General features: G+C 51.2%; 7 protein-coding genes across 9 annotated transcripts; 3 read left to right on the top strand and 4 right to left on the bottom strand.

The window, feature by feature from the left end:
- The first annotated feature begins 93 nt into the window (after positions 1–93).
- Positions 94–1,123, top strand: PV10_02161 (40S ribosomal protein S26E). Its single transcript, XM_016366447.1, has 3 exons — positions 94–155; positions 213–340; positions 427–1,123. The coding sequence occupies exons 1-3, from the start codon at positions 133–135 to the stop codon at positions 642–644; spliced, it is 369 nt and encodes a 122-aa protein (XP_016225965.1). The 5' UTR covers positions 94–132; the 3' UTR covers positions 645–1,123.
- Positions 911–3,255, bottom strand: PV10_02160. Of its 3 annotated transcripts, XM_016366445.1 has the most exons (4): positions 3,218–3,255; positions 2,908–3,157; positions 2,605–2,809; positions 911–2,557 (listed from the first exon to the last, which is right to left on the bottom strand). In XM_016366445.1, the coding sequence occupies exons 2-4, from the start codon at positions 2,984–2,986 to the stop codon at positions 1,435–1,437; spliced, it is 1,407 nt and encodes a 468-aa protein (XP_016225963.1). In that variant the 5' UTR covers positions 2,987–3,157; positions 3,218–3,255; the 3' UTR covers positions 911–1,434. The 3 variants fall into 3 exon arrangements, with proteins under 3 accessions (XP_016225963.1, XP_016225962.1, XP_016225964.1); XM_016366444.1 differs by having other exon boundaries at positions 2,908–3,255; XM_016366446.1 differs by having other exon boundaries at positions 911–2,809; positions 2,908–3,255.
- A 301-nt stretch (positions 3,256–3,556) lies between these two features.
- PV10_02159 (uncharacterized protein) lies at positions 3,557–5,760 on the top strand. Its single transcript, XM_016366443.1, has 3 exons — positions 3,557–3,843; positions 3,946–4,102; positions 4,151–5,760. Exons 2-3 carry the CDS (start codon positions 3,989–3,991, stop codon positions 5,528–5,530), a joined length of 1,494 nt encoding a protein of 497 aa, XP_016225961.1. The 5' UTR covers positions 3,557–3,843; positions 3,946–3,988; the 3' UTR covers positions 5,531–5,760.
- A 1,350-nt stretch (positions 5,761–7,110) lies between these two features.
- PV10_02158 (uncharacterized protein) lies at positions 7,111–7,950 on the top strand (the record flags this gene model as incomplete). The annotated part of the gene is made up of 2 exons (XM_016366442.1): positions 7,111–7,306; positions 7,364–7,950. 2 exons carry the CDS (start codon positions 7,111–7,113, stop codon positions 7,948–7,950), a joined length of 783 nt encoding a protein of 260 aa, XP_016225960.1.
- Positions 7,527–9,700, bottom strand: PV10_02157 (uncharacterized protein). The gene has a single exon (XM_016366441.1). The coding sequence runs from the start codon at positions 9,425–9,427 to the stop codon at positions 8,306–8,308; it is 1,122 nt and encodes a 373-aa protein (XP_016225959.1). The 5' UTR covers positions 9,428–9,700; the 3' UTR covers positions 7,527–8,305.
- Positions 9,701–10,130: 430 nt separating this feature from the next.
- PV10_02156 (uncharacterized protein) lies at positions 10,131–13,305 on the bottom strand. Its single transcript, XM_016366440.1, has one exon. It carries the CDS (start codon positions 13,038–13,040, stop codon positions 10,476–10,478), a length of 2,565 nt encoding a protein of 854 aa, XP_016225958.1. The 5' UTR covers positions 13,041–13,305; the 3' UTR covers positions 10,131–10,475.
- A 2,067-nt stretch (positions 13,306–15,372) lies between these two features.
- PV10_02155 (uncharacterized protein) lies at positions 15,373–17,044 on the bottom strand. The gene has a single exon (XM_016366439.1). It carries the CDS (start codon positions 16,915–16,917, stop codon positions 15,694–15,696), a length of 1,224 nt encoding a protein of 407 aa, XP_016225957.1. The 5' UTR covers positions 16,918–17,044; the 3' UTR covers positions 15,373–15,693.
- Positions 17,045–17,493: the final 449 nt, after the last annotated feature.

Raw genomic sequence — 17,493 nt, 5'->3', positions numbered from 1 at the left:
GATGCACTAACCATAAATGCATTAGCTTCTGGCGCAATCTTGGCACACTCACACTTTGGGGTTTTTGTCCAAGTGCGCTCGTTGCTTCGAACTCTCACCACCGGACATCATCAACCCTCACATACCGACAAAATGGTCAAGAAGCGAGCGTCCAAGTGAGCAACACCTCCATCGCCGACGTCTAAGGGCCCTGCATGCTAACAGTTAAATAGCGGACGTAACAAGAAGGGCCGCGGCCACGTCAAGCCAATCCGATGCTCCAACTGCTCACGATGCACACCCAAGGACAAGGCCATCAAAAGATTTACCATCCGAAACATGGTCGAGTCTGCTGCGATCCGTACGTTTGAATCCACTCTCAGTGTCCTGGAAAATACTTGCAGAAGAAATGGTTGAATCTAACAAATGGTCCCTGCGACCTTCCAGGTGATATTTCGGATGCCTCAGTCTTCGCCGATTACGCTGTTCCAAAGATGTATCTCAAGCTCCAATACTGCGTCTCCTGCGCCATCCACGGCAAGATCGTACGTGTCCGATCGAGAGAAGGTCGCCGCAACCGTGCCCCTCCCCCAAGAGTTCGATACAACAAGGACGGCAAGAAGGTCAACCCTCAACAACAGCCCGCTAAGGCCCTCCAGGCATAAATCCGCTTCTTCAATGACAGGACCGGGTGCTCAAGACGGTTGCAAATGCTATGTGGATTGAGGATGCCCGCGACATAGAATAACGGAAAATGAGTGCAAAAATCATTGCGGCGCAGGGGAGATGGTGAATGTTGCAATGCAACCCGGCCACCTTGGGCGAAGACGATGATTTTAGTAGCATGCAGCTCAAAAGTAGCCGCGCTACTAGCAATAAAATCAACATGAAATCCAATCATCTATGTTGGGAGGCATTATTTTCATCCATTGTGATCCATGATTTGCTGAGCTCGAACTTTGCTATAGATATGTTGATTGAGCCCAGCTTTCAGACCAGTCTCACGTGGCATTTTGAATGAGCCAGCACATCAATCAACCACTTTTCTTTGAATGCTTTGAATGCTTCGGCTGCTGCACGACATGTGGAAGCCTTAAATTTTCTGAGAGGCATGCATATGTTGTGTGAAAATGATCCAAGCGACTGATGTGATGCTCAATGACAGGCTGATCGAGACTTCTTTTCCACACACCCATACCACTCTCAACCTGTCTGGTTGGTATGTTGTGACTTCATAATCGTCCGTATGTACGCTGGAAGAGTGGTTTAAAGGCATAGATGAACCTGACTACAGCCTCCATTGGTTTCATGTCCCTCAGCTTTAGGTCTGCGATGCGTGGTAGATGATACCAGCTTATCGATACACTCTGAGGAAAGATGGCCTTCACGCACAACCAAATTCAGACAGTACATTGGCGCTCCGGCCTAAACAAGCTTGGGCTTAATGGGTCGTTCCTATCGCCTCTTCGCAGGAGGTAGAAGGGAGTCATCTGGAAGTCCATTTCGCTTGGTTCCTGGTAAACTACCAGTGCCAATATCATTTGTTTCCGTGCTCACCCTTCGATGCGGGTATACTTCGTCCAGGCCCTGAAAACAATTATTGGTCACCCAAATCTTGCCTCTGTTGGGGCCATCATCTGTGCATCTGAAGTAGTCATGTTGCAGAGCTTGCTCGGCGGTTAATCGTTGCTCAGGATCGTATTCGAAAAGTTCAGATAGCAGTTGTAAGCCTCGCTGGCCTGGGGATTTATCTGAGGGATAATTACTCAGCCGCAGGCAGTTGTTGTACCAAGTTTCCAGCCCGGTCCCGTTGTTAGCATTCGACCCCCGACTCAACGACGATGATGAACCAGGATACAAACCGGGCATGCCACCCCTGGACATCATCAAGGATTGGAGTTGGCTATATTCTGGCATGTCGGCCAGACCTTTCCAGTTCTCCCTTCTCGGCATACCCAAGATTTCCACGATCTTTCCCATTTGGTTTCTCTGAAAGGGAACGGTCTTTTTGCTGTCCATCTTGGTTTCCTCTCCTTTAAAAATCGGTCGAAGGCTAAGTAATTCTGCAAAGATGCAACCTACGGCCCAAAGATCGATAGCGGGGGTATAATGGCGTGCACCGAGAAGAAGGTCGGGGCTTCGATACCAAATTGTGACAACAACCTTGTCGCCAGTATATAGAGAGGATAAAGGCTTGTGGAATAGTCGAGCAAGGCCAAGATCGCCAATGCGAACATGACCGGAGGAGGTAACCATAATGTTGGCTGGTTTCAAGTCCCGATGGATCACCCAGTTCTGATGGAGGTAGAATAAGCCATTCAAGAGTTGAAACAAAATTGACTTGATCATGTTGGCGGGTATTGGCCGCCGGGTTGGTTGAGTATGATGATGGATGATTTGGAGCAAGTCATGCTCACAGTATTCGAACACCATGAAGACGCACTTGTCTTCGAGGATGATTTCAGCCAAGTGGACAACATTGGGATGAGACAACTCTGTACACAAAGACATCTCCCGAATGGCAGATTGTGATAGCCCCGTATACTGCACATTGTCCCCTTCTTTCTCCGGCTTGAATCTGTAAAGAATGAGCACGATGTACTTGACTAGGACTGGACGACAAACTTTTTGATTGCATAAAGTTCCTTGGAGTTGGTCGTCGATGTTGGGCTTAACAAATCTCCTTTCGGATTCTTTTCCATAGCCTTGTAAACCCTGCCATATGTCCCGCTGCTGATGAAGCCAATAATGTTATATTTGTTGCCAATCTTGACTTTTCCATGATAAGTATTGCCCGGCTGCTGCTTTTTGTCAAGGCCTCTCACGGCATCTATGGATGCGTTAGTATGTCCATTTTACATTCACAATAGCGATGGTGAAGTGGATCCATAGGCATAAAGCAGCAATTCAAGAAACGTGACTTCCTACCTTCCAAGCCAAGTTGAGTAGTTTTCCTTAGCTGTTGGGCAATGTTAAGGCTTGTGCCAGGTCGTGACATGTTGAGCATGATGAGGTCATCCGCCAGAAATAGCGATACACGTCTGATCGATCGTGTGAGCTTGCTAGGTCAACCTTCATGACTCAGGTCTGAGTGGCAGACTTCGAGTTGTTATCACAGGAATCAAGGCGAGCCAATGAGCATTGGACATATGCAAGGGTGGGCTTCTTATCGTTCAGCCTGTTCAAGCGTGTTCAGAGATTGGCGCTAGGGTGGCCAGCGTCTTGTCTAGAGACGTACCAATACATGTTGAATCATGCTGCCTGATAGTGTCTTTGGAATTGGTTGTTTCAAACGTTTGGACGTTGCTACAGAAGACGATCTGACGTTGGTACGAAAGGGAAAACTCACGGACCGTGGACTTGGCAAGGGCGTTCTTGACCCAATCAATGAACAGAATCACACTAGCGGCCGAGCGCCATCTCGGCACAGATCTCGCTGGCAAGTCGCCTCCTTACTAACGGCGACCTCCGAAGATGCAAGACAGCCAATGCTGAGGGTTGTTGTGGCTACAGCGGCACAAGAGGCGAGCCGTGATGACGATGATTCCGTCAGATACATTTATTCTTCAAGTACTATGATGAAGGTGCACCGACCAAGATCGCAGATATGCCTTGGATCGTTGAGATTGGCCATGGTTGTGCTTGCCGCTTCTCCAGGATCTCCTCGACTACAATCGCGACTTCCTTCTGAACGCTGAAGATCTCATATCGGAGGTCGCCACTTCCTGCTCCAAAGTCTTCTCAGAATGGCCACAGACACTATCAATCTTGTTGCCTACCTGCAACTCATCTGCAAGGTGACGCATCAACGACGTACCCCAGCATCAATTACGATAAGCAGTTTACTTCTTTGGTCCATATAAGGTATGGTATTTCACCTTTCCCATTGCTTCCCGTGCGCTATATTCGGCAACTCGGACATCGCCTCGTGAAAATGGCCCAAGCAACGTTAACCAGAGTTGACAGCGGGTACAGGTCTCTCAACCAGACCTCCACTGAGGAAGACAAAATGCCCGCTGAGGCACCAGACTACCCGAGTCCTTCGAGCGAGCGAGTCACTCCTTTTTTAATCTACCTACTTTTTTTCGCTACCCTTGGCCCTCTTCAATTCGGGTACCATCTTGTAAGTATGTCCTTCCATATGGGAGACAGCTAGCTCACACCACAACAGGGAGAACTCAATGCCCCCGAAAGCGTCATCAGATGTGAAGTGCGAAGACTCCCAACTTACGATATCCTTGGCTTGCCGCAATGTATCCACATGTCCAATGCCCAATGGGGCATGATTCAGTCTCTCTTCACCATCGGTGGCTTAATTGGCGCTCTCTTTAGCGGCCCTATCGCCACCAGATGGGGTCGATTGTTCGCTTTACGGTTGCTTACATTCTTTCTCGCTGGCGGTCCCATCGCCGAGGCCCTCGCTGGGAGGATCTGGGTGTTGGCTCTCGGCAGAGCAATTTCTGGGGTTGGCGCAGGCGCAGCTACCGTGGTTGCTCCCATCTACATTTCTGAAATTTCACCAAATGACAAGCGAGGTCTTTTCGGTGCTTTCACCCAGGTTCAAATCAATTTTGGGATTGTCGTTGCACAGTTGCTCGGTTATTTCTTGTCCAAGGACTCGAAATGGAGGTGGATTCTTGCCACGGCCGGATTCGTTGCCGCGTTCGCCTTCTTTGGGCTACTCTTTGCCAACGAAACCCCCACCTGGCTTGCTTCAAAGAATCAACCTCGTGCTGCACGAACGGTTCTCCAGCGTCTTCGGGGTCGGGATGCCGACATCAGAGCTGAGGTTGACACTTGGCATATCTCAGGTGCAGGTGAACAAGAGCCTCTTCTCGGGCATAAGAATCCTGCTGGCACAACGGAAGATCACCTACAAACGAAATCATTCTTGGATGTAGTCAGGATCCAAAAATATCGCAGAGCCGTCGTCGCTGTCAGCGCCTCAATGGTTGCACAACAACTCACCGGAATCAACGCAGTCATTATGTACAGTGTCTCTATTTTGGGAGGCATCATGCCTCACAAGGCTGCTTTGGTCACCATCATTGTTTCGGCTGCCAATGTTGCTGTGACCCTGCTCTTTTCTCCTTTGCCTGACAAAGTTGGGAGGAGGAAGACGCTACTTGCCTCCATCATGGGCATGGGGATTGCTTCATGCTTGCTTGCCGACGGACTGTCAAGAAATCAGCGCCCACTCACCATCGTGGGAGTTGCGCTGTTCGTTTGCAGCTTCGGCCTCGGATTAGGACCAGTCCCATTTATCTTGGCCAGTGAACTTGTCGGACCAGAGGCGGTCGGCGCGACATCGAGCTGGGCACTTGCTCTCAACTGGCTGTCCACCTTTTTGGTTGCGCAGTTTGTGCCTATTCTCAACGCGCAACTGCCGCCTGGCCACTTGTTTTGGATCTTTGCTGGTATCTCGACGTTTTTCTACCTGTTGTTGGCCTTCCTTGTTCCGGAGAGCAAGGGAATGGCGAATGCGGACCAAGTCTGGTCCAACCATCGTGGGGGCTTCGTGAGAGGCATTTTCCGCAGTGTGCGACGCTGATGTTGGGGCAATATGAAGATGGCATTGTCATCTGATGGATTCGGCCTGGTGCCAGATCGTCTCGTGTCCATCGTGTCCTGGCTGAGAGTTGTTGTGGCTTGTTGGGGGAGTGGATAATCGATTGATGATGGGAGGAATACCCTGTATTATTATTTCAATGTATCATTAGACTGTGGCGTTTTGTACGGATTCGGGCATCATCCCTAAGTACCTAAGATATCCCTAGGTCGTCGTCAATTGCACTGCACTGCACGTCCATTGTCTCAGCCTTCATGCACACTGGTTTACCCTTTGACGATTGTCTCGCCCCTTTTTCGTGTTAGACCCACGTGTATAAGGCCACCATGACGATGACGATAGCGTGGCTGCATGGCTTGCTCGTACCGTGCTCATGCCTTGACGTATTTGAACTCCGCCACGCCAGCCACCACGAGAGGATTCCGTCTGGGAGGGGAAGGCACGGGGAGGTCAAAGAATACCTGCCTACCTTACTTACAGGAGGATACATGCCAAGCTTCAAATTATATGCTGGGAAAGTGAGATATTTCTTTCAGATATCAAGTGCTAACACCACCTTATACCAGCATAACTAACATGTAAAAGGTGTCTACTTCAACTCGTTGGGTTAGCTTCCATTGTGGCGCCGTACTCATCTGCTATAAATGTATATAATGTAAGGTATCTAGATAGATCTATATGCGCCTCGCCTCGACATGTCTAGTTGGGAACATGAGCCATCCTCTTTATCCCACTCCACCTATGGGAAAGGAATATATGTCAGTTCCATATCTATCCAACGAGGATATCGAATCAAGCCTCGGATCCAGAACAGGGAAACTGATGTGGTCGAGAGATTCGAGGTGTTCTAGTCATGCTGGATGCTTCGTGTATAGACCGAGTCTCGATCGTGCTCACGGTCCAGATCATAATGTCATAAAAGTTATCGTAGTTATGTGCAATGTCGAAACCCACACCATCATCACGCTGAGATTTTCGCGATAAAGTCATGCGTCATGTTATCGTAGCTATGATCTCTGATACTGCAATCAAGACAACCCTCGTGGGGCAGTCATTCCAAGCTCGGGCACAGACAAGGCAAGGCTTAATTTCTGCAGGTATGCAAGCAGCCAACGCGGGCCCTTCCGTCAGAGATCCTCGTGCACATCACATCATTGCTGAAGAATGTGGACATGACTGTGGATTGGATTGGAATGCATGCATATCATTCCCTTTCTGTGTGGCTCGCGCAATTCCAGTAGGCGCGAATATGTAAACACTCTATCATCCTTTCACCTTCTTTTACGTGTTCGCTTTCGCTTTCCTCACTTGTGAAGTCTTCGTTTTCGGCGTTTTCGTGTCGCTTTCCTCCCCTCTTTGTGCTGCATGATCTGACCCCTATTCACTCTTTTAAAAGATTCAACCAGTCGTTCGTTAGGGCTTGCTGATTTGGCACTAAGATTGATGTGACCAGGAACTTGAAGGAATTTCGGTTATCAGATCATTGCCATCCCTCACTCGGTCGTTTCTCTTCGAACTTGGGTACAGCAAGAATTTCGCAAGGCTCAAGTATCATCGAAAACATGGTCCGTTTCAGTTTCTTCACCGCTGGCGCCTTTGCCGCCAACGTGATGGCCCAAGCAAACTCGGCACAGTTTGTCAACACCACGTGGGACACAGTTCACGTGGGACAGATCTGGCCAATTCAATGGTCTCCCGGCGATGGGAGCCCAGTGTCACTCTTTCTCGTCAACTCCACGTGGATCTCGAACATTTTTGGTAGGTTGAGATATAATTTCCCAAAACGTCTGTCTCCATATTGATAGTGGATTATAGTCAATCGTCCCGTCGTTCCGAGTTTGTACGAATGGAACATCTCAGCCCCGACTGGAATCTGGCCGGGCTCCTATTCTTTGGGGCTTTCCCAAAACGGCGAGGTAGTCTACTCACCCAGGTTCGACATTGAGGCGGCCAGTGATGATGATGGTATTACTACCACCATCACCACTACCGTCACTCCAACTCCAACTGGATTCCCAAGCACCACACCCACTGTGAATGCCACTCTGATCAGTGTGACACCCGATGCTACCGTCACCGTCACCTACTGGGACGAGTCGTGCGGTTGCAAAAAGAAGACGGTGGTTCCAGCGGCTACTGCCAGCAACGTGCCAGGGGGCACGTACACATGGTACGACAGTGCTTGTGGATGTACCAAGAGTGCCGTTGTGCCTGCGCCGACCTTTACGACTAGCTGCTACAATTGGACAGCTCCACCAGCGCCTTCCAGATCATGGGCGGATTGGAACTCGACCCCGGTAGCTCCCACTCCTGTTGGCCAGGAGTACACTGGCGATGCAACCAAATTGTTTGAGTCGGGATTTGGATTGATTGTTCTCGTTGCTGCCGCGATTCTCTTGTAAGGGGTGGACGTTTGATTTCGCGTCTTTTCTTCGTTGTCTATATCATACCCAGGAATCTCTCTGGCAGGCTCGACAACCGAAGGTAGATGCCGTGTTGGAAGTCTTGAAGGAGGCGATGGGTACATGATGATGGTGTTGTTGGGACGCTTGGTTGATTCGCAAGTAGGGTGGGACAGTGGTGATGACGCTAATCGAGCACGCAACTAGTCCGCATACGTCGAAGATTCTTCACTTGAGGTCTATAGCTCATGACAATCTTTTTGTTTTCGCCTTAGTGTCAAAATTTGGATCATGTTTGAAACCCAAAAACAGGTTGATTGTGATAGACATTGGCATTGTAGGAAAGCATTCACATTTACCGATCGCCTTTGATCTTGGCAAACGCTCCCACTTCTGCGCTCGAGATTGAAAACGGACTTTTGGGTCCGTCCGGGGATCTGGGGCTCAGTGCAACGGCGAAAAGATCATCTTCAGAAGGGTCATTCTGTTGTGATGGAGCAGGTTGTCGGTCTTGTAGTGAAGTTGTTGCAAGGAAAGAGAGAGAAGATGCGGTTGGGTCTCCTTGTTGCTTCCTGAGGAATTCAGGAGGCGGCTGAGCGACAATTCTCTTAGCGGTTGTTGGCATGGGGCCTTGATGAAAAGAACTGAATGAAGAATGAGCAATGTCGGATGCCTCAGGTGACAAGGGATGTTCCTCTCGGATGACGGTATTTAGACCTCGACCTGCAAGATCCTTTTCACCAGTTGCAAGGCTTAGACCTTTCAATTTCTCACTCAGCCGTCTCCCACCTGGGGAGCGAGGGCTCTGGATGCCTGGGCTGGTGGGACCAGCGTTGGTGGGAAGATTGCTGATGTCAAGCGTTGGTGGTTTCAATGCAAGGCCGAAATTGGCCTCGATCCAAGCCTTTTCCGACCGGGCCATTTCAAGGGCGATGCCCTCGAGATTGTGATCTTCCTCACGTTTGATCTCTTTTTCTAGGACAGATAGTCTCTTTTTAGCCCAAATGGTGTGTAAGACTCCTTTTTTACCACTGGCTTTGGCGGTGGCGCCTAGTTCGGGTGTGAAGATGGCGGGCAGAGGGTAGACAGTCATTTTACGAGAAGGAGTTTCTGAGTCAGGGGAAGTGGTGGTGGGGGTGGTGGTGGTGGTGGTCGCTGGAGCGGGTGGGTGATAGGACAAGGTGACATGAGGGGGGATGGTGGTTCCTGGGGGCAGCAGGAAGTATACACGGCGGATATTGTCCATAGAAGCATCGTCTGCTGGAAAGACGCTGCGTTTGCCTGACCATGAGACATGCCACTTGCCAGACTTGTCCCGCGAAGGCTCATCGTCTTGCCATTCTACCATCATGACTTTTGTACCCTGATTGCCTTTGTGGGGTTCAAACTCGAATCGGGCGAGGGCGGTGACTGATTCGAGGGTGTCTGGCCCATGAGGTGACCTGGGAGTGGTCGGGGTTTCAACTGTGTCGCTCATCGTGACAGGATTGAGGAATGGAGAGGAAAGGTCTGATGGGACCTAGAATGGGATAGGATGGTGCTATCGGTGTGTTCTCGAGATGGAGGGGTTAGATTGGTCATAAGCAATATGTACTGGCTGAAGAACGCGACAATCCAAGCAAGACAGCAGATGCAGGAAAGAGCAACCGAAGGCAGGTGAGTGTCAGGATCTTGGAGCATGCGATGGCAGAAATATACAGGGTCAAGCAATCTTGCAGCTAAAAGAAGGACATCAATGAATGGGTTACAGTTGGAAACATGGCGATGGCCTTGGTTTAGATCATGATTCGGAAGGACCAGACGGAGGCCAGGAGGGAGGGGTGTGTGTGTGTGGATTGTGAGTGTCAGTGTGGATGTGGATGTGTGGGTTACTGCGGACAAACGGTCGTGAGCTTAAAAGCAAGCGTGGAAAGGCGAGTGTGACGAAGCTCCTGGCGGCGGTTATTAGTGGGTCGGGCCTGGCCAGGCCTTGCCCGCTTATAACTAGCCCGGATCTTGTTTTCCTAGCTTAGGCTGGTCGAGCCCTGGATGAACACCTAGAAGTACTTAGGGGCACCCTTAGGAAATTAGACTGGTAAGCAATTATAGGGGAGAGATAGCACCAGTAAATTAGAGACGGCAGTTCACATTAAAAAAAATGCCTATAGTACCCCAGTTATATCAAAGATATTGGCCAAACTGTGCAAATGACATTATACTCGTGTCGTAGAAATCTAGCTAGATCATTTCATGAAGCTCCTGGGATAGAATTCTGGTTCTCTGAAGAAACCGGTTCCAATGCCGTCTCAGCCAAGGTGAGGGTTGTTAGCATTGTCCAATAAATAGTGTTCCTCCAGTCCTTTTGCAAATCATCAATACAGATAGACCTTCCTCCCTTATCGTTGATGCTTTTTCAATCAATCCTACCAGACATTTGTATGCTTCGTCGTCGGCCCAGGCCTGCCTGAGCCACGTTAACAGTACACCTCTTAGGCCAGACGTCCTCCGTGTAGCGATGCAAAGAAGCACAATTCAACAACATCGAGTCAATCAACCTGTTTTTCCACACCGACACCTAATCCAACCTCTTTCCCAACCACTGCGGCCAGGCTACCAAAACCCTCTCTCTTCAGTCTTTCGATCAGGACAAGACTCTTCTCTCGCTTTTTGGCCTTGATTTGCATCTCCAACTCGATCAGCTGGGCTGCTAAAGTTCTCCGGCTGTCTTCAAGGTCCAGCGCGATGAATTCCTCCTCATACTTTTTCAAATTATGTAGCTGTGTCTCAAGCTCGATGATGGAAGCATCTAGCTCGGCGGTGGGCATCTTGGCGTCATGATTCAACATTGAGGTCTTTGGGGGTGACAGCATTGGGACATGACTATGGCTGTGAACCGTTCCATTGCTGACATGCTGTGGCACGTACACTCCATTGGATGTCGTATGGCCCAGAATGGGTGGGAGAGTGTTGTCTTGGCCAGACAGACCTTTGGACATCAGACGACCCGGTCCTACGGCAGTCGATGCCATCGAAGCAAGACCAGGCGAGCTGCTCACCCTCGAATGCCTCTCTTCCGTTGGGCTGACCATAAACTCCGAATTCTCCGTGAAAGACTTGAGGCTGGGTAACATGGTAGGGAGGGATGTCGGGTGATTGGTATACGACGAGTCAATCATATACTCAGATCCTTCACGAGAGAGAATCACTCTCCTGGTGCCAGACAAGTCTGGTTCCGGTGTGGGCAATTCAACCTTTCTGATTAAAGCCGGTGTTCCAGCTTCTGCCGAAGAGGAGACTGCTCTCTTCTTTCCAGCCATCTGCGAACTTCCTCCCACCAAGGGCCCATGTGTTGCTGTTGTTCCCGTGGAGCTTTCTCGACGACCCCGCTTTTGGTCAAAAACATTATCTGCAAATCCCATCACCTTACCGCGAGGATCGTTGGCCTTGACCCTTCGTTTAGTGGCAGGCTTCTCACTCTTGGTGTAGGCAGCGGCAAAGTGGCAGCATCGACAGTTGCAGATCTCCTCACACTTGGGGCATGTCCACATCCCCTGGTGCCGGAGCACGTCACTGGGGTATGCGTCGAAATGGCGGAAAAGGCCACGATAGCAAAAGAAGGCAGTGCACCTGTCACATCGTCGTCCTTTCCATTCCTGGTGTTCAATCCGACACAGATGACAGAGTCGCATTGTGGTGGACGTTTTGGCACGCATGAGGTCGTTAACTGCAGTTCCCAAGGTTTTGCGAAGGTCGACGGAGCGTGGCTCCTCGGGTTGAAAGCCGAGGATTTCACGGGCCCGATTCAAGATCTGAGTGCACTCTTCTGCCGGGAAGAGCTCTGCCCAGGCGTAGGACTGTGTGTGTTCACAAGAACGACCGTTCAGGTAGCAAAGCAAACACAGGTCAAAGTCGGCACATTGGGTGCACCGCACATAACGGTTCCAGATAGCGGTATTGCAAAAGTTGCAAGTGGCAACTGTTCCTGGCTGGACGGGAATGAGACTGATTGTTGGAGTGGTCGTGGCTTCGATGCTTTCATCGTTGGCCATCTTGCGGAAGAGGCGAGAGAGTAATGGGAGATCTGGCGGGAGAGGAAGAGCAGCGGACGGATGCTGATCGTCCTGGAGGAGGGATCGCATGGCACAGGCAAGAGACAGATTCGTCCTGGCGACATCCGGGTGGCACAATCGATTGAACGGCGCTTGGACATGCTGGAAGCCGACTTCGAGAGAAAGAGGATGTAGAATGTTCCAAACCAATTTCGCGGACAGAGTGGATGGGTTCCAGACTTGATGAGCAGTGGCAGGAGGGAAGACAACCAGGTCTCCGATTCTCTGGTCATATGCATACAGGGGGAAATCGGCCTTGAGCAGGTCGGCCATGCCCAAGTTCAGCCAGTCGAGATGCGGCGAAACACCGTGAGCGGTCATGAACGCATTGTACTTCTGCTGTGAGTCGAAGTCTGTCCCGATACAGACAACCGGACGATCATCTGTCTCGACCAAAAGATTGAGCGCCACGGTGCTTGAAAAGCAACGATGAAAGCCGGAGCTGCTACCCTCACTCCCGACATAGGCCATCATGACCTCGCTCCTGGCACAAGCAGGGAGCCATTGAAACAGATCGAGGCGACCACTCCATTGTAGTTCGGGGGGCAGAAGTTTGCGACACACGTCCAGCCACTGAGGGGGACATTGCAGGTCGCGCGCATACAGGTTCTGAAACTCGGGAAAGGACTGTCTTGCGCTATCGGCAAATTTGCGCAAGGTAAAGGACAGATCCCTTCCGGTGGTGCAGTTGCGGATGGGGATGTTCTTCTTGGTGCTGAACTCAATCAGGCTCTCAATGTCGAAGCCGCCAGCGCCGGTCTGCGCGCCGGGCTTGGGCCAGGTGTCGAGTTTGTCGAAGTCGGCAATGACAAATGGCTGGCCAAGTTGAAGACGCTTTGTTAGCCACTCTGAGAAGGGGACTGGGTTCCCTTCATGGTCCTTCTCCACCTGTAGGTCCAAGATGCTGAATCTGGGGAAAGCGACAAAGGGTTTGCCCTGGCGCAGGAGGAGTTGGGCAGAGCTGTCTGGTGGAACTATGACGGAGGGGGTCGGAGGGATCATGATGGGAGGAGGGTGATTACTGCGACCATTGCGAAGGCTGCGAGAGGGTGGCAGCTCAAAGGGAGGACTGGTGTCTAGATGGGTGGTATATCATATAGGGTCGTGGGCAGATTGGGACAAGGAGGATTGGCAATTCCCGAAGGACTCGCGGAGGCAAAGAGTTGGGACAGGAAGGGCGACGGGAGGAATTGGGAGAGGTAACGATCAAAGGAAAACCATATCTGGGGTTGGGTTGGAGTGGAGTGGGATGGAAATGGGAATGGAAATGGAAATGGAAACTCGAGATGGATGGAAAAGCAAGCAGCTAACCAGGGTAACAAAGCAGCAAGCAGGGCTCAATTACGAGGAGGCACCACTTTAGTTAACCAGAATAGTGACTTAGCTCAGCCGGCTTCGACGATCATGCACCGTAGGCGACGGCCTGTGGGCGCCGTCGGCGCCCCAGTCGGCAATACAGCAATGCTTGACATAACGCATAGGCTGGAGGCGCTCGTTGGACGGTTAAGGTCAGGTTAGCGGGCAATAGGCTGTCGTGGCTGTCAGGCCGAGGAGCCTCTCGGGCTTAGGGGTCTAGGGGGGTTCTCTGGCTGTCACCACGGTCCCCGCGAGGACCGAGGGGTTGGAAAGCTGCCCACTTCTGCATATGGAAAGGCTAACTACGGAACTCTCCAGCTCCCACCAAGTAGAGGTATGGGTGTAAGAAGAGAAGCTGCCAGCAACACTTCTGTGTGCGCATTGCTCATTTTCCCTACCCATCCTTTACGAGTTTTGTATTTTTGCCCGTAGGGCCTGGTCAGGCTACAGGGCACACTTCGGATCCCATCCTTCAAACCTTACATCTCGTATCGGAGGTGCGTAGTCAATAATTCACAGTGACAGCGCAGAGAGCACGGAGAAATGGTGACGGAGGATGGCATCGAGACATCTCTAAATTAGGTAGCGTGGATGGCAGCTCGCAGTGACAGCGGACTCTAAAGCAAGTGGGGTGATGTTCAAAGTGCGCCGCCACTACCGAAACTGCCGAATAGGTAATTATGTAGTTGCAGCGACAGCAAACGAGGGTCTTATTGAAACGTCTTACAGCCTTCCACCTTCTCTTGACTTTGAGCCACTGTTCGGTCATAACCCGTCCAGCAGACACGCGGTCGAGTGGACACGGAAGATTGTAATTTTAAAATGGACCTATGCAAGAGCGGCCGGAGGGATCAGTTTAGCGAGAGTTGCATGGTGAGGTTCGACGCATGCATGTAGTCGTTCATTGACCCTGAACTTTGAAGTGTAACCGTCTGCGTATGCGTCCCTACTTAGGTAGGTAGTAGACAGGCAGTAGTAAGGAGTACCTTAGGTAGGTAAGCTACTACTGCACAGTACAGAAGACTCGAACTCGTGCTGGTCCACCTCGGATGAGTGCTTAGTCTCAAGCGCGAGAAGCTCCACCACCGGGGCAGTCCGGGTAAAATGGGGCACCTGGGGCTCAGGGAGACAAGCACGGCAGGTCACCGGCGTGAGAGACGTCCACCCACCCATCAGTGCCACTACTCCTCAGCAATTCACGATACTACCGGGCGTGGTATTTTGCGTAAGTAGCCTGCTTGGTAGTGCATCTGCGCAAGGGCCCAAGACATGTGGAACCCACTTCCGGCGGACACAAGCACCGGCAAATTTGACGAGGATTACCCGGACCACTGCTGCCAAGCAATGAATATGAACGCCAGCAAGCATAAGAAGCAGAGACGGGAGATGGATGGGACGTTGAGGATGAAAAGCGACAGGTGTCTGGGATGTGCTGCACCTGCAACTGCATCCATGGAGTCACTGGCCACCTGCCGCGTGGTGATTGTGGTGATTACCTCGTGCTGTCATTGAGGAAGTTGCCACCCGTCGTTGTAGACACTCTCTTGCCCTTGGTGCCTTTCAACCTGTGGCTTCCGCCATCCAAAGTCGAGGCGAAATAATCAAATCACCTTTTGGCGGGTCGTCTTGATGCAGGCAACAGAGAATTCTCATTATTACAATGTTGCACTGTCGACAAGGTACTAGGTACTGTATCGTCTGCATGATACCACTTTCATCTACCTCCCATCATTGTGGTTCTGGCAAGTTTGCCCTGCCTCCTCCCCGCCGCCACCACCTATCAATGAATTCTCACTCTCACAGTCACACTATCCCAACCCCCGACCAAGGTGCAAAACATATAAAACACTGGCCTACATCAACTAATGTCGCTCAGGCAATGTCTGGAACATGTATGCAGGTCTCTTGAATCTGCAACAACCCAATTCATCTTGGGTTCCATGGCAATGCTCATGAACCAGCCTCCTCCCCTCCCAATGCCCCCCAATCAACATTGTTCGAGGTAACTAGCAGTGTGCCAGAACCTACCCAGGGGACTCGTGATTACATCCCCGATCGAACCTCACCACTGGGAACAGGCGACTGTGCATACCCCGTCACTATCTATGTATACATTGTCCTGTATGACACATGCTTAATCAATCCCGCCCCTCGTATCCTGAAACCCACCTCTTCCGCTCCCATTTTGGTCCACCACCGGCGGTGCTCTGGCAGTATTACCTCCTACATTTTGAGTGCCCCAACTCAGACCCCGTTCGTTCGTCGAGCTTGAGCTTCCAATTACCCCGAATTCATCCTCTTACCAATCACTAATCTTCCCCTTCATGCACACCGTCCCGTCATCGCTAATGACTTGAACCTCTGCAACTTGGCTTCCCACTGCATCATCATTCATCATCACCCTGTAGCCCTCCCCTGCATAGACAGGCGAAGTTGCCCGATACTCGACCTTCTTCGGATACACAAGCGAACCTTCCGCCTCTCCCTCAGCACCGCCGCCCCCTCTGCCACTGCCCACTCCCTGGTGGAGTGTCTCGTCACGCCAGAGATCCAACATGGCGATAAGGTTTAACGGTCCATGTACCACAATGTTCCGATGTCCCTCCACTTGCTTTGCCCAGGGTTTGTCGTAATGGATACGGTGGCCGTTAAAGGTCAGGGCGGAGAATCGGAACAATGTCGTTTCGTCGCGGTTGTAATGCCTGACAATCTTCCCCTGGGCCTGTTGCTCGAGCTCAGCCATCGATAACTCCTCGGGCTTGGCCACCTGAGGTGCCGGTTTGGCAGGATCAAACGCCGGTCGAAACACCCAGTTCCTCTTGTCCAACACACAGAGCTCGTCTTTGCCGTTGCGGAACTCCTTCTCCACCCCCACCACCAGCATGTCTTCACCCGTCTTCTTGATTCTCTTGACCTCGCAGCTCAACACCTTGGTAACTTCAGTGGCCACGTCCCCCACCCTCAAGTACGCCCTCGTATTGCTCCCAGCCCCACCACCCGCCACAGGACCTGCCCCAGGCCATTCACACTCACCACCAGCCCACATCCGTCTGGTAAATGGCGCTTCCGGATTGAAAGAAGCGTCTGTGCCGTCCAGACCAAGAACTCCCGGCAGCTGCGCCGGCGTAAAGTAGGCGAGATGATATCCGGCCGGGACGGGCGTTCCTTGTTTCGGCTCGACCTCCTCCAGAGTCTTTGCTCGCAACACTTCTGACGACGGCCAGAGGTACGCTCTGTTCAAAGTCAACGAGAACAGCCGTAGCTGGTTCGCGTCCAACAACTGCCGCCGCACAAAGCTTTGCCCGTTAGAGAACTTTTCCAGGAACGCAGATGCGATCGCCTGTGGATCCGCGGACTTTGATTGCTGACATCTGGTCGTTGTGGAGAACTGATGCCGCCTTGACTTTGCTAAGTCATGTCTCTTGTTTGGTGATCCTCGGAAGAATGATTGACCAACAGTAGGACATGAACCACCATGTGATGTCAGCTTTCCACGGGAAAGGCGGCTTAGATGTAAACTCATCGTGTGCCGATGAGTAGATTGAGCCTGAAAAAACAGTAAATGGTCGCCAGCCCTAGTCTCACACCTTTCAAAGGGGACTAGATTAATTTGTATGGCACTCCTGTCACTGCCACAATGCCACAAATGCGTAATATTCAGGACAGCTCAGACACGAAGACAAATCCAGGTAGCCAAGAAGTTACCAGGTCAAGACAAAGCAGAATCCAGATGATGCAGAGGGGAGAGAGTCTGTTAAGCCGGACTCGAGATGATAGATTGTACGTTCAATGCAGTGCAATGCAATGATTCAACGCATCAGCAACATAATAAGTCCCTTTGCGTGTAGAGAGAATGAAAAGTGAGTACCTAAGGTACATTCCTAGGAAGGTAAATAAAAGAACGAGAACGGCGAAGTCAGTCATAAGTCATGGTCAGGCGAGTCCAACAGCCTCCTCCGATCACCCAACCACGCCAACCCAACCCAACCCAACCCCGCATATTGGAGAACTCCGAGATCGGTCGCGGATCAAACCATTTGACCCGGTTGTTTCGAGACAACCCAATCAGTCAGTAAGAAACTTCCGAGAGAATCCGGAC

Source organism: Exophiala mesophila (genome assembly GCF_000836275.1).
Source record: "Exophiala mesophila strain CBS 40295 unplaced genomic scaffold supercont1.2, whole genome shotgun sequence".
NCBI lineage: Eukaryota > Fungi > Ascomycota > Eurotiomycetes > Chaetothyriales > Herpotrichiellaceae > Exophiala > Exophiala mesophila.
Note: the sequence above shows the minus strand (reverse complement) of the source record. Positions and strands in the feature narration are given on the sequence as shown.

What these genes read in the sequence shown, in the direction of transcription:
- PV10_02161 (XM_016366447.1), top strand. Translation starts at nt 133, where the DNA reads ATGGTCAAGAAGCGAGCGTCCAA. An exon ending in GTCAAGAAGCGAGCGTCCAA is followed by an intron (nt 156 to 212) that starts GTGAGCAACACC and finishes ACAGTTAAATAG; the next exon opens with CGGACGTAACAAGAAGGGCC. An exon ending in GGTCGAGTCTGCTGCGATCC is followed by an intron (nt 341 to 426) that starts GTACGTTTGAAT and finishes GCGACCTTCCAG; the next exon opens with GTGATATTTCGGATGCCTCA.
- PV10_02160 (XM_016366444.1), bottom strand. Translation starts at nt 2,986, where the DNA reads ATGCTCAACATGTCACGACCTGGCACAAGCCTTAACATTGCCCAACAG. An exon ending in TACTCAACTTGGCTTGGAAG is followed by an intron (nt 2,810 to 2,907) that starts GTAGGAAGTCAC and finishes ACGCATCCATAG; the next exon opens with ATGCCGTGAGAGGCCTTGAC. An exon ending in GAACTTTATGCAATCAAAAA is followed by an intron (nt 2,558 to 2,604) that starts GTTTGTCGTCCA and finishes CATTCTTTACAG; the next exon opens with ATTCAAGCCGGAGAAAGAAG.
- PV10_02159 (XM_016366443.1), top strand. Translation starts at nt 3,989, where the DNA reads ATGCCCGCTGAGGCACCAGACTACCCGAGTCCTTCGAGCGAGCGAGTC. An exon ending in TTCAATTCGGGTACCATCTT is followed by an intron (nt 4,103 to 4,150) that starts GTAAGTATGTCC and finishes ACACCACAACAG; the next exon opens with GGAGAACTCAATGCCCCCGA.
- PV10_02157 (XM_016366441.1), bottom strand. Translation starts at nt 9,427, where the DNA reads ATGAGCGACACAGTTGAAACCCCGACCACTCCCAGGTCACCTCATGGG.
- PV10_02156 (XM_016366440.1), bottom strand. Translation starts at nt 13,040, where the DNA reads ATGATCCCTCCGACCCCCTCCGTCATAGTTCCACCAGACAGCTCTGCC.
- PV10_02155 (XM_016366439.1), bottom strand. Translation starts at nt 16,917, where the DNA reads ATGAGTTTACATCTAAGCCGCCTTTCCCGTGGAAAGCTGACATCACAT.